We start from the raw sequence: 12,815 nt of genomic DNA on the forward strand, positions 1-12,815 counted from the left end.
ACCCTTTTCCCCCCCTCTCTAACATCCGTCTCCCATCGTCTCCCCTTTCAGGACAGGCTGTACCCCCATCAGTAGCACACAACATACCCAGACCCTGATCGGCTCCAGACAGGCTTGCAGAGCAACTGCTGCAGCATTTGGCTCTTCGCTTTTATCAGCAGTTCCCACTCCAAGAGTCACTTTGCTGAAGCTCTAAGGAGGGACACAGGCTCCAGGCAGCCTGGCAGCCCCATGTACCAACCAGTGAAATTTGGCAGCTTCTTCAGGAGACTGCAAAAGCCTTACCTGGGGCTCCTGCAGGCAGTACTGAGCTCTGGTTCTCAGCCCTATACAAAGGTGACTGGAACAGAGAAGTATTGTGGATATTTAAGTGACATGAAAAATCACCAGGTGCAAAAAAAGCACCAGAAAAAGACCGTGAGAAAGAACAAGATGCAGGAAGTCATTTCACTCAGACTACCCCGAAGAGGGAAAGTCCTGATACGACACTAAGGAAGATATCTGAAGATTCACTGTCTTGCTTAAAATACAAATGAGATTCAAAATAAACCTCAAACCCCTGTGCCTCATGTAATTAGCAGAATGTGCTTTCAACACCCTTCTAGATCCCTTATCTCTGTATTCATTCAGGGTAGCTTGGACAGCTAAATGAGCCCTGGCAAGTTCCCCTTTAGTTTCTCGGGTGCTCACACAGCAGTTCAGCAGCTGGATTATTTACAGGGAAATGCCTATACTGCTCCATACACTTCCAGCGGTTTACAAATGGAGGGAGCAGTCAGACAGCCCTTGCTCAGTCCTCAGCTCAATGCTGGGAGGTACTTGGTGCAAGTATTATCACTAGACAGGCCACAAAGACCTCTGCTAGCAAAGGCTTGTGCACAGAAAGAGTTAAGACCTGAAACCTGATTAGTGGTGATCTGGCTTGGTTTGGGTGTCCAGGCTTCACAGAGGCCATCCTGTAAGAACGTGGAGGGAAGTGACCCACTTTGCAAGGGTGACACTGATCTCTCCCAGCACCAAAATCCCTGCTGGATCCCCGTGCCATGGCCCCGCTCCAGCCCACAGGGGATAACCGACCACCACTTGGCCCAGCAGCCCATGCCATGAAGACGAGCTGAGCTGTCAGCCCACAAGTCTCTCCTTTTCATTTAGCTGGCAACAGCCAAAAGGCCTGAAAAGAAGTGGCACAGCGGCAAGGTGCAAACACAGACCTCCTTTGGCTCCAGCCACTCACTGATGGGAGCTGAAATCCCATGCTGAAAGATGCACACCAGTTTCAGCACTGTCAGAGAAGAGTCACAGTGAAAATGGATCAGCAGCCAGCATGTACAAGCTGGAGTATTTGAGGGGTGACAGCTCAAAGAACCAAGGAAAGCCAGACCTCAGCTAGCACTGCAACAACTGCCAGCCCTTCCTTCAAAGTAACCAGCTCCCTCCGGAGTGCCAGAGCCCACCCTGAGCACCCAGCCAGGAGAGGGTCACTGAAGAAAGATAAAGGGAAAGGACATGGCAAAAAACCTTCACAAGGGGAGGCTCAGCTGGATTTTAAATTGCTTATGGTGCTGCTTGTGCTTCCAGTCTTCCATCACAACGGTGAAGCCCCACACCACCTCAACACGTGCAAAATGAACCTCTTCCACAATTATCCAGTGGCACCTCTGCTCTGCATCAGCATTTAGCCTGATGAATAGCCTGGACACCACTCAAATTGCTAGTGTCACCTCACTGATTTCAGATAGAGAGGGATCAATATGGTTCAAGGTACCAAAGGAAGGGGAAAGTAAATTACTAATTTGGTTTTCTAAACATCTTCACAATGGATTTTAAAAAATCCTCAATCAAATCTATGTCTTAGCATTGTTTTTTCTTCTGTTTGTTCACCTTAAAAATGTCCAACATGGACTTCCTGATTTTGTCAGAGAGCTCATGAGGTCTCAGCCACATGCAGCGAGTCCTTTGGTCCCTCCTTGAAGGGGAAGAGCTTTGAACACAGAGCAGATTTCCACTCCATGTTTACTGCATATTTGAAATTTAATAAGGGTGTTTGCAAGTCCTCTTTTCATTCACTCAGTCCCCATCAAAGTTTTTTTTTAAGTGTAATCAGAAATGCCACTAATCACCTTTAATTTCTTCAGACCTGCAGTATCTCAACCCGACTGCTTTCTCCAGTGGTTCAGGGACACTAGTGGACAGGGACTAGATTTCAAGTGGGAGAAAAGAAGGGAAAAGCAGGGGAGAAGCCTTCTCTTCCACTGTACTAGACACAAAGGCAAAGCACCTCTCTCAGTCTAGGGAGAAGACACTTGTAAAGTCCTCTGGGACAGACAGGTTTCTAGATGATGAAGACCAGAGCACAGCAGGTCTCTCAGACACATGCACAGTATTTAAAGGTGAATTAGGGTCTGTACCTGACTCCGTTAGATGCAGACAGTCCTGTGCTCGGGCCCCCAGCTTGAGGCAAAGCCCAGGTGCTCTGTGCATTGAGTCTTGGCGTCAACCTTGCTCCAGACAAAGTCGGTTTGTTATAGGGCACGAAGCCAACACTGGAAGAACTTACTGATGCTGTCCTACCGGAAACCTGATGAGTAGTGGAAGAGTTGGGAAAGTTTATCATGGAGTGCCGGTAGCGTGTGGTGATGGGACCAGTCCCACCATTTAGCCAGCACTGCTGGCAGGAACAAGCTGCCCCTGTGTGAAGGAGCGCTGGGGAGGCTGTCACGGGGTATGGGGCGTCCAAGCGCCTCTGAACACCGCGGCGGAACCTCGTGGTCTTGTTAGTCTGGACTTGAGCCACAAAGTCAACTTCATAGTTGTAGCCCAAAGGTCCGAGATCTACTCGCTGGTGGTTCATGGCACGAGCTTGCTCCAGGAACACACAGACGTTCATCTCATAAGGGGACCACCCGCCTTCATCGTTCTGCCACTCCCAGACGATGCCCTGCCCGGCAGCAGAGTCCCCGGGGAAGAGGTGCCTGCGGACAGCCCGCATCGTCCCTGCATGGGGAGGGAGGGGGGAAAAAAAAAAAAAAAATCATTTTGTGAGCAGAGAAGTAAGGGGGACCCGCTCTCAGGGACTTGTTTCTGCACAGATCTGCGGTATCTACATGAGCGTGACCCTCCTCACCTCTCCCTCAGCAGGGGCACTAGCAGACTTTCTCTTCCCAACAGGGCTGGGTTTGCTCATGAAGCTTAGAGAAATGCAACACCCCCCCCGAGATCCCTGTCCCTCTGCCAAATCTGATTGTGGGCTGGCAACAGGTTCAAAAGCCGCTGGGAGGAAGGGTGGGAAAGGAGGGAAGGAGAGAGGATGCAGAGACAGACACACCCAAGCGCAAAGGCACAGTGATCACATATGCCTCCTTGACATTAACAAAAAAAAAAAAAAAAAAAAAAAAAGAGGCTGAGGCACAGATCTGGTTAAAAAAAACAACTCCCACAGCCTTGACAACAGAGTAACTATAGAGACACGACACCAGGGAAGTGCTTTGCAGAAGCGCTTAAGGGGCTAAATGCCCAGTTTGCTACACAGGGGTCTGAGCGATTGTGCTCTTGGGGAGTGGGTGAAGTCTCACAAGGGCCAGGACGAGGACTTTGGAGAGGATGGGGCACAGATCTGGTTAAAAAAAACAACTCCCACAGCCTTGACAACAGAGTAACTATAGAGACACGACACCAGGGAAGTGCTTTGCAGAAGCGCTTAAGGGGCTAAATGCCCAGTTTGCTACACAGGGGTCTGAGCGATTGTGCTCTTGGGGAGTGGGTGAAGTCTCACAAGGGCCAGGACGAGGACTTTGGAGAGGATGGACAGGGCCAGCTTCTCCAAGCTCCTGACTGCTGGGAGATACAGCAAGACTAGAGAGGAGAAGACAACGAAGTAATTTGGAAACTGGAGAGAGCAGCTGTTCAGACAAAGGAAGAGAAATGAAAGCAGACACGTTGCTCTTGCAAGGCTGCTCAACAGCAACAGCAGAAGCTTGAAATCCCCTGGAAGCCTGGCCCTTCAGGGTGGCTTCACTCCTGGCTACTTTATTCCTTTCTTTACAAAAGAAAAAGCCTAATGAGAGGGAGGTATGCCACCCAGCAGGACAGAAGCTCTGCAACCTCTGCAAAATCGGGTTCCTGCAGCAGGGTCAAAACTGCTGCAGCTGGGAAAATCCTCAGCAGCACTCTGCACTGAGAAAGAGGAGCGGGAAATGCCGTGGGGCAAGCAAGTCTGGGGATGCAGGCAGGTGGGGGTGAACAGGGATGCAGCAAGTTGTTATGACACAGGAGGAGTTCAGAGAAGAACAGCACCAAGAGGAAAAAAAAAAAAAAAAAAGAAAAGAAAGCCTCCTAAGCAGTCATGAGGGTTATGACACTATGCTCCAGGCCCAAGGTGAAAATGGGCATGTTGACAAGTATCTGCACCTAAAGTCTGCCACATTGCTGGTGGCTTTTTGGGGGCCTCACGCTGCTGTCCTTTCTACTCCGTAGAATTGGGATATTGCAGAAACTACTAGGATTTGACTCAAACCATAAGGGCATTAACTGCCTCCTCACTGCTAAAAATTCCGCTCGACAGCATGAAAGTCGCATCTCTGCTCCTGTCCACTCCAGGGCTTCTTTTGTAAATGCTGCTGGTGGTTTCTGCACAGCGCTTTGGTGGTCAGACCACAGCGAGACCCTGTGCTGGGGTGCAGGTATGTCCCACATGTCATTGCAGAAACTAAATCAGGCAAGACAGATCTGAGCTCTAGAGATGACATAAAGGCTGAGGCTCTCTCAAAGGCAGAACATGCCATACCAAGGAACGTCAGGACTTGTGTTTCTGCTGGGAAGCTGAAGGTACTGGGGACTGGAATGGCTCGCCTCAGTCCATACAGCCATGAAAGGTCCAGCCCTTACTCCCAAACTCTGCTTCGGTGGCCAGAGCAGCACCAAGCGTCCTGCTTATTACAGACATCTCCAGTGACACCATCCAACCGACAGCATCTGATCAGCACACCTAAAAAGCTACTAGCAGCCAGTGAATCACAGTAACCTCCCCCATAAGAACCAGGATTGAACCCCAATAGCCCAGGGATTCCTGTGCCATCTTCTGGCAGAAATCGGGGCAGAAGGCGTCAGCAGAACCAAGCTGACCTTCTCCAGCCAGGAATCAACATCTTATGTGAGAAAGCAGATGAAACAGCCAAGAGCAAACTCTAGCAACAACTGCTCCTATCGAGCAAACAAGTCCTGCCAAATTTTAGAAACATACAACCTATGTCCTCCACAGGTGGGCAACGTCATAGATGACCCCTGAGCAGAAGGAGGACTGGGGATGAGACTGGGCTGGAAGTGAGATGGTAAGAAATTAACTACACTTAGAGATGAGTGCAGGGAACCTGCTCCCAGGAGAAAAGGGACTACTGCAGATAAAGCAAGGAGTCAAAGCCCAGCGGGACACATCTCAAGAGGAGATGAGCGAGTCTACCCCTGCTCCACTAGCAGGTCAGAAGCTACAAGCAGCACAGAGAGGACTTGAGGAGTTTGCATGCAACCTGTATTTTTAACATCCCAAAACAGGAGGGAGAAGAGCTTTTAGGAGTGAACAACAAGACCAAAGCCGTGCACTTGGAAAACGTCTCCCTTCCCCCAGGCTGGCAGGGAAACTGGCATTCCTCTCCAGGGTGGGCAAACAGCTGTGGCGAGAGGACAACTCCTGCTGCTCCCTTGCATTCAGTCCCAGCTAATCTGCCTCGACCAGCAGCTAAAGCCCGTGGCTAATCCTGCCCTCAAGATCCCCCTGCACAGCTGTCATTCCCCATCGGTGAGGATGCTGGTCCCGTTAACACTGGCTTCCTGTTATTCTCCCTGGCTTCCTTTGAAGAGCCTATTTGTCTGTCTAATAGCTAATGAGCAGAATACAACAGCCTATTTTTTGCTCTGTTTAAAGATTTTTCATGGGGATGTTTCCTGCAGAGATTCGTTTCTCCAGCACACGACAAAGGTCAGCTGGCTGCTTGCTCAGAAAGGTTCACATTTAAAGCAGAGCCCTGCAGAGAGGAAAAGCTTTGCTTAGAACTGGGCCACTGAAAGGGGATATGAGAGCGATTGCAATAGTCACATTGCAGAGCACACAGGTGCTTGTGGAGGGAGGCTCACAGACCTGGCCGCTCTGATCAGCATCCCTCCAGATCAGTGGGGAATTCTGCAGGAGAGCTGTAAAGTGGAATCAGCCTTTTTGTTATTAACGATTCAACCACAGTTCTTGTCCAAGGAAAGATGAGATCACATGAGCCAACATAATTTCCAAAATTGTACTGGGCTGTCCCCCAGAGACGACCAACTCCAAACCATCCTGCGATGGACAATATTCACTAGGTGTTTCAAGACCTTTCACAAGGGTCTAAAGAGATACAAGACCTTTGCAGAGAGACAGCTCCGCTTGTGGAGAAGGACATCCCATTCACGCTGGGGCACATCTTTCAGTCTCCTGCAGGCACTCACCTCACCCTCACCAAACTGGGCCATTTCCTGACAAGGCGCAGCCTGGGACTGCTGCTCATGTGTTGGAGCACTGGCTGAAAGGACAAGAGGTTTGAAGGTTCCTTCACAAGTTTGGCATGAAGAAATCAAGAAGCAAACAGCCTCTGGTGCCAGCTCTCGTAATCCACGCCATATAGCTCAAAGCCACAGCCTCAGCAGGGCTTCCAGGTGCTCAAACAGGCCATGCTGAGCCAGACCTGCCAAGGCATCCAGCTAAGAGAGCTCCCCACCCAGGACACCCCTAGGAAAAACTAATCCTAAGGTCACCAAGTCAGAATAAAAACACGGATGCAGCTGTGATGACCACTCACATTTGCTCCAACCTCTTCCCTTTCCTGTAGGAATTGCCCAGTTGTGCAGTTGATTCAAGATATTGCTCACTTACTACTTCAGTTGGCAAGAAACCAGAGCACTGTCCACCTATAAAGCCTGGGGTGATGCTTGACTGTCCTGGGGTGATGGGAAAAACATTGGCAAAGGGGAAACTGATGCACAGAGAATTTTCCAAAGCAGCCATTCATTCAGGGCATGTAATTTGGGCTCTACCTGGATTTTCCAGAGAGGAAGAGCATGCATTCCACCCCTGTGCTCTTTCTAAGCTACAGCTGCTGAGCACATCTGAAGCAAAAGAGAGTAGGAGTCACCTCAGCAAATTCTGAGCTGCTAGCCTCAGTGACCCCAAGAGAAATGAAATGAAAATGAGGCCCCAGTCCTGCTATTAAGACCAGTCCGCCCTTCCTCCTTGGGAGGGAGCAAGCCAGCCTCATACAGCACAAGTGCGGGGAATATTCTGCTGCAGCATTACAGCGTTCCGCGGGGGCTGCAGGCTTTCGCAAAGCAGCTTGCGCAGGGCAGCATGCCAAGGTAAAGCAGCTGGCACTCCAGTCGCAGAGGGAACAAGGGATTCAAACGGGAGTGTTTGAATCGTAAAAAGGCCTTTTTATGTGAGTGGTCTTGAATGGATATGGGTGGGGCAGGAAGAAAGTTTGCAGCTCTGAGCACTCTGGCTCACAAGCTCTGAGCTCCAGAGGTCCCGTGATGAGGCTCCTTGAGAGATCACCGCCACCTGCCTGTGCCCAGCACCGCAGATTCACACCAGCCAACACTGATTTGCTCACGTGCTAACATGCTTGGCAGCAGACAGCATCAGGAGAGAAGCAGACATGCCACCAGTCAAAGAACTGCCCAGCAGTGACAGCAGAGGTTTGTAGGGCTCTTTTGTGCAGAACAGGGTCACACTTATCTCCAAGCACACAAGCAGCCCCACCGAAACCCCAGCACGGGCAGGGAAGCTCCCTTACCTGTATCCTGCCGGAACTGTGTCAAGCTTGGGATGTCAATGACATAAGGGGCCAAGACAGGATCCGCATGTCCCAAAGGGATGCTGCTGACAATCCCTGACCCTGAACGGCGGCCCTTCTGCTGAGAAGCCTGAAAAACCTGTTCAATGTAGCTGCAGACGTTGCCTCGGTATGGCCTCCACCTGCCAAATTCATCCTGCCATTCCCACACAGCCACTGCTGTGGAGTTGCTGCTGTGCCCCGGGGCAGAACCGGGGAGTCCGGATGGCCCAGCTGAACTGCTTCCTGCTCCCTGAGCTGCTGCCATGTTCCTCCCTGAGGTCTGGGCACGCTGCGAGTGGAAGTGGCAGCTGTGTTGGCTGGTCTTATACCATTTTCTTCTGGGGGACCTGCAGCAAGAAACAAAGAGAACAACACAGAGCTGAGAACAATGCCCCAAATCCACCCCACCCTGCATCTATACCACACAAGCCATTTAGAGAAGGAAATAAGCTCAGCCTTTCACAGAAATTGCTCACTATGCAGTTAGGAGACTACAGAGAAGTGGATCGCCCTCAAAAACCTCTGGTTGAGGGCAAATGAGGTACCATCACCCACTCCCTGCCCATACTAGCAACTTCTCTTGCCAATTTAGAGCAAAAACTCTTTGGAGAGACTCAGCTTCTTATGGTTTGTAGCCCCAGACACCACCAGTTGCTGCAGACCTGTACAAAACCAGTCCAGAGCTGCTGCTGATCTGCGCTGGACAGAACCGTGAGCCCTGACCAAAATTCAGATGCAGACTAGCCAGGAGTGTGCCAAGGCAAGTGGCCACTCTGCATGCCTCCCCACACATGCTCAGTGACGGTCCTGGCAGCTTTATACTCTGACCACCCCAACATGAGCTGCCAGCTTGTGAGCAGGAGCTCTCCGGCACTTGTGTGCACAAATGACTTGGTTACACAAGCAGTTCCCAAATTTTTCTCACTGATCTGAGCTCCATTCAGGCTTCTGATCACTCAGTTTTCATCCGGGATCAGCCCCTGGCCTCCTTCTGTGCAGTGTTATACACACATACAAACCCAGAAGACAATCCTTTAGGCACAGTCTGCAAATCGCAGCAATACAGACGTTGAGTATGATCTGAGCGAAGAATGGATGGAAATAAGTACAGAAGCACCAGGAGGAATGCAGGGTGTAATTAACAGCCTGTGCTGAGAGCAGTGATTTTAGTCTTCAAGATCTCAGCAGACCTAGCTACAGCTTCTCAGGTTGGAAAACAAGGAACATCTTGAAACAAGTGACAACCCGCATCAACAGAGACTCAAGCCATTAAGAGATGATTTGGGGAAGAACAGGGAATGGGGTAGGAGCTTTAAGGCATCCAGATAAAGACACAAAGGGCAGTGACTAAATCCTAAGGACTCACAGAGAAGGGACAGGAAGCAGAGACAAAAGATCGCCATCACTCTCAGCCCCCAAGGGATGTGCAAAAGGAGACCCAAAACTATCACATGGTCACCAAGCTGTCCAAGAGACACCAGAGGTCTGGTATTTGGCATTCCTTCTCTGCTGTGTCATTGCAAGGAATCCTGTCCAGACCATCTGGACACAAGTGTCTTGACGTCCAAATGCCAGATAGAGCACTCGGAGATCCCCGTGTTAGTGCTCATGAGCAGGTGGGTATGACTGTGAATAAGCGAAATTTATTTTGTTTTAAAATGAAGTCGCCTTCCCCCTCCAAAGGTCTCACGTCATTGATTGCTCGCTTAACTCCCAGCAGTCAGCATGGAGCTATGAGCTTCCTTCCCATCTAATGGAAAAGTTCAGGTCTCCCAAGAGGCAGAGAAGCAGTGGGTGGCTTCCACTGGAGGATGCCATCTGCGCGGAGAATGACATCCCTGCCGGATGGGGGAAGATCCCACGCTCCACGGAGCGTCCCATCCATCATGCTCGTGTGGCTTGCTAGCTTAAAAAAGAAATAGAAAAAGAGCGAGCGAAGAACAGACACGCCCACATGTCTGCATTTATAAGAGGAAAGCAACACTTTCTCCAGGAATTCATTGTAAATTAGTTTATGAGCTGCTCTGAGATTTTTACAGAACACCCCCAGCTCGACTGGTGCTGGTGACAAACAGTGCTAGATCGCCAACAGAAGACCCCAGTCTCTGCAGCTGAACTTTTCAATGTAATTCATTCTCCCTTTATGCACCAAGGATGGTTATTCTACTGATCAAACCAGCAAATTAATACTTGAGGTATCAAACCCAACACCTGCCTCTGCCAGCTCTTTTTATGGCAGGTTTCACACCAACACATCTCCTCCTCAGGGACCGCCAGCATGTCCATGCTTGGCTTGGACCAGCATGAGCCAAAGCAGGGCTGCAGGGTTTTCTGTCCTACCCACCTGCATCAGGTGCTCTGACCCCCGAAACAGAGAAGTAACCATTTGTTCCTCAAAGTTGTTACCAAATATTCATCTGTGCATCCTACAGCCACAAGCAAGCAGGAGAGCAGAGGGAGGCTGTTTGGAGGGAGTCGGCAATTCGTTTTCCTTCCTTTTTGAAGCACAGCAGCAGGAAACGGAAAAAAAGAGGGTATCCCAGCAGAAGAGCTGCCTCCTTCACGTGCCACCTCGCGCTCGCTGGGACACTGGCCGAGAACAGCCAGGTGACAAAAGCCTGTTGCTCATCCCCTCGGACGGCAGCGTTGCTTTGAATCCTGGACCACACACGCCGGCCAGCTCCCACACGCAAGCGAAGGTACCCGGACCGGCTGCACGTGAGTGTCGCGTGCTCCGACACTCGCTTCCCCATCAGAATGGAAAAAATATTTCCTGCACTGGGACTGCTGGTCCAAAGGAGGAGCAAGGGGCGTATTTCAGCCTCCTGCCAGTTCTCGCTGCTGAACGCTGCTTGAGCCAGCAGCTGTTTGCATGGATTGGGAAGTGAGGAATGCGGGAGAGCTTCAGTAAGCCAAAATTACATGAGTCCCTGAGTTAAGGCAAACAAGAGAAATAAAAAGCCTGAAGTTGCAGTTATTTTCCCGTCTCTGTGAATTCAGCAGCACACAAATATTAAAAAGCTGAGAAATTCAATACCAGAGCTGCTAGTGTGGTTTTCAGCCTACCCCCTTGGGCTGCCATGCGTGTTACGCCAAGGCAGAGAGGGTTTGGGGTAGGCAGCTAACAGAGCGCTGTACAGCGACGGCTGGCTGTGGCTTGGGGTGCGTTACACATCCCACTTTACCAGCATTGCGTTTTGGATTCTAGCAGCATTCTGGCTCTGTCCTGGGACGATTGGCAGCCCAGAGAAAGCAGCTACATGTCTTTGCTAAAAATCCCATACACTCTAACAGTTCACCTTGAGCTTTAAAAATGCCTTGAAAAGCTAAAAGTCATACCAACCCCTAAAAGCTACGTTTATTCAGCAAACAGACCTGGCTCCAATTAGAAATCCCATGGGCCACCTTGCCCCAAATGAAAAAAAAAAAAAAAAGCACGACTACTTGAAGTGCAAACTTAAATATTCCAGCCAACTGCCCTCAGGAGGTAATTTGTAACTTGGGCTCAGATCTTGAATTTGGATTTGTTTGGTTGGATCTTTACGCCCCAGCACAACCTCTGAAACATCAGCCCACGTGGCTTTAATCGGGGACTTGGACAGGAAAGGAACTGGGTGCATTTCGGTTGTGTTTCCCAGCAGATTCACTCCCTGATCCTCAAGCTCCAGCAAATGGTGGTGAGAAAGCTGGGGAGGGGCAGGTGGGAATTAAAGCATTTGAAAGACATTTTTAATTCTCAAACCTGTTCTACTTCCAGAAAGCATAATTCTCTTTTGCTTTAAATGCAGGATCTTAAAATTCACGGGTCTGAGATGATTTCTAAAAATGCCAAGTCCCTTTTTAAGCTTCTGAACTGAAATTGCCAGCACTGATAAAAGTTTAAATGATATGCTAGCCTTGTACCTGGAAAAGAAAAGGCCTCAGGAGCCCTTGAGCTGGGCTGCGTTAAAAAAAATAAAAATCACCAGGTCGGTAAAACAGAGACTTTTCAGCAGGTTGCTCAGAAAAGGGGGTGCCCAGGAGGGACTTGTTAAGCATCACTAACACCGCAATGAGAGACAGGACTGGGAAAGAACCCATGGGAAAAGATTACACATGGATTAGGAGCGCAAGTAAAGCACAGGGAGGCAGTGGGGGTTGTAATAAGCCCATGACCCTGTGCAGGGTGCAGGACTGGGGCAGCATTACAGGTGCCTCATGCCACCCTGACCCCAAACCAACCAGCCAGGGCCCCCCACATCATCTCATCTGCACTTCTAACAGTGAGATAACTTGCATCTAAGCACATCTTTCTGTACACAAGCACCCAGCACCAACCAGCAACCAGCTAGCAGCAACCAAGGGTAATGCTAGAGCAAGGTGGTAGAGGGGAGGCCGAATTAATAACCCCAGCCACACAGATCGATGTGCCCCCACTGCAGCCCTGCCTTCTTCCAGCGTTTGCTGATCCTCACAGCACAAGGTGGCTGGCTTGACAGCCAAAAGAACAGAAGAAATAAAACCCGACCGCTCCAAACCTGGACTCCTTCCATTCAAAACAAGCTTCAAGAGAGTTCCCTTCGGAGGAGAAAATAAAGACCGCAACTGAAGCAGAACACAGCGTCTGCCTGTCAGCTGGGCAGAGGGCTTATTTCAGGCAGGAATGAATAGGAAAGCTGAGGCAGCAAGAAGGAGACAGGTACACCTGAACACAGGATCACGGCAAACCTGGCACTCTGCTCCCTCACTCCACGGTCCTCCTGGACACCGGAGCAGGGTATTTATTTGTGGGGAGTCTCTTCACTTGTGGGGGTGCAAACCTGGCAATATCTGGAGGGCTCCTCCAGCTTCCCCAAAGCTTCGGCTAGTACCGTGAGGGCTCTTCCCCTTGCTTTCAGCCGGGTGGCACAGCCGAATGGCCGGGAAGGGCAAAGCTAAGCCCTGCCAAGGGGAGCTGGGGGCCGGGGCCGGCCTGGCCGCTCG

General features: G+C 50.4%; 1 protein-coding gene across 6 annotated transcripts in view; it reads right to left on the minus strand.

The window, feature by feature from the left end:
* The window catches only part of DTX2 (deltex E3 ubiquitin ligase 2), a 34,836-nt gene extending 25,537 nt beyond the window's left edge, over window positions 1-9,299 (minus strand). For 4 of the 6 annotated variants that reach the window (XM_009645121.2, XM_035900583.1, XM_035900582.1 and 1 more), the window contains exons 1-2: window positions 7,812-8,195; window positions 2,409-2,994 (exon numbers count right to left, since the gene is read on the minus strand). In XM_009645121.2, coding sequence (XP_009643416.1) covers window positions 2,409-2,994; window positions 7,812-8,118 — 893 coding nt within the window. In that variant the 5' untranslated portion in view covers window positions 8,119-8,195. Of the gene's footprint in view, window positions 1-2,408; window positions 2,995-7,811; window positions 8,201-8,921; window positions 8,999-9,219 lie in introns of those variants that run through there. The other 2 variants (XM_035900587.1, XM_035900584.1) reach the window with 2 other exon arrangements.
* Between the last annotated feature and the right edge of the window lie 3,516 nt (window positions 9,300-12,815).

Source organism: Egretta garzetta, unplaced genomic scaffold (genome assembly GCF_000687185.1).
Source record: "Egretta garzetta isolate BGI_Z169 unplaced genomic scaffold, ASM68718v1 scaffold108, whole genome shotgun sequence".
Classification (NCBI taxonomy): Eukaryota; Metazoa; Chordata; class Aves; order Pelecaniformes; family Ardeidae; genus Egretta; species Egretta garzetta.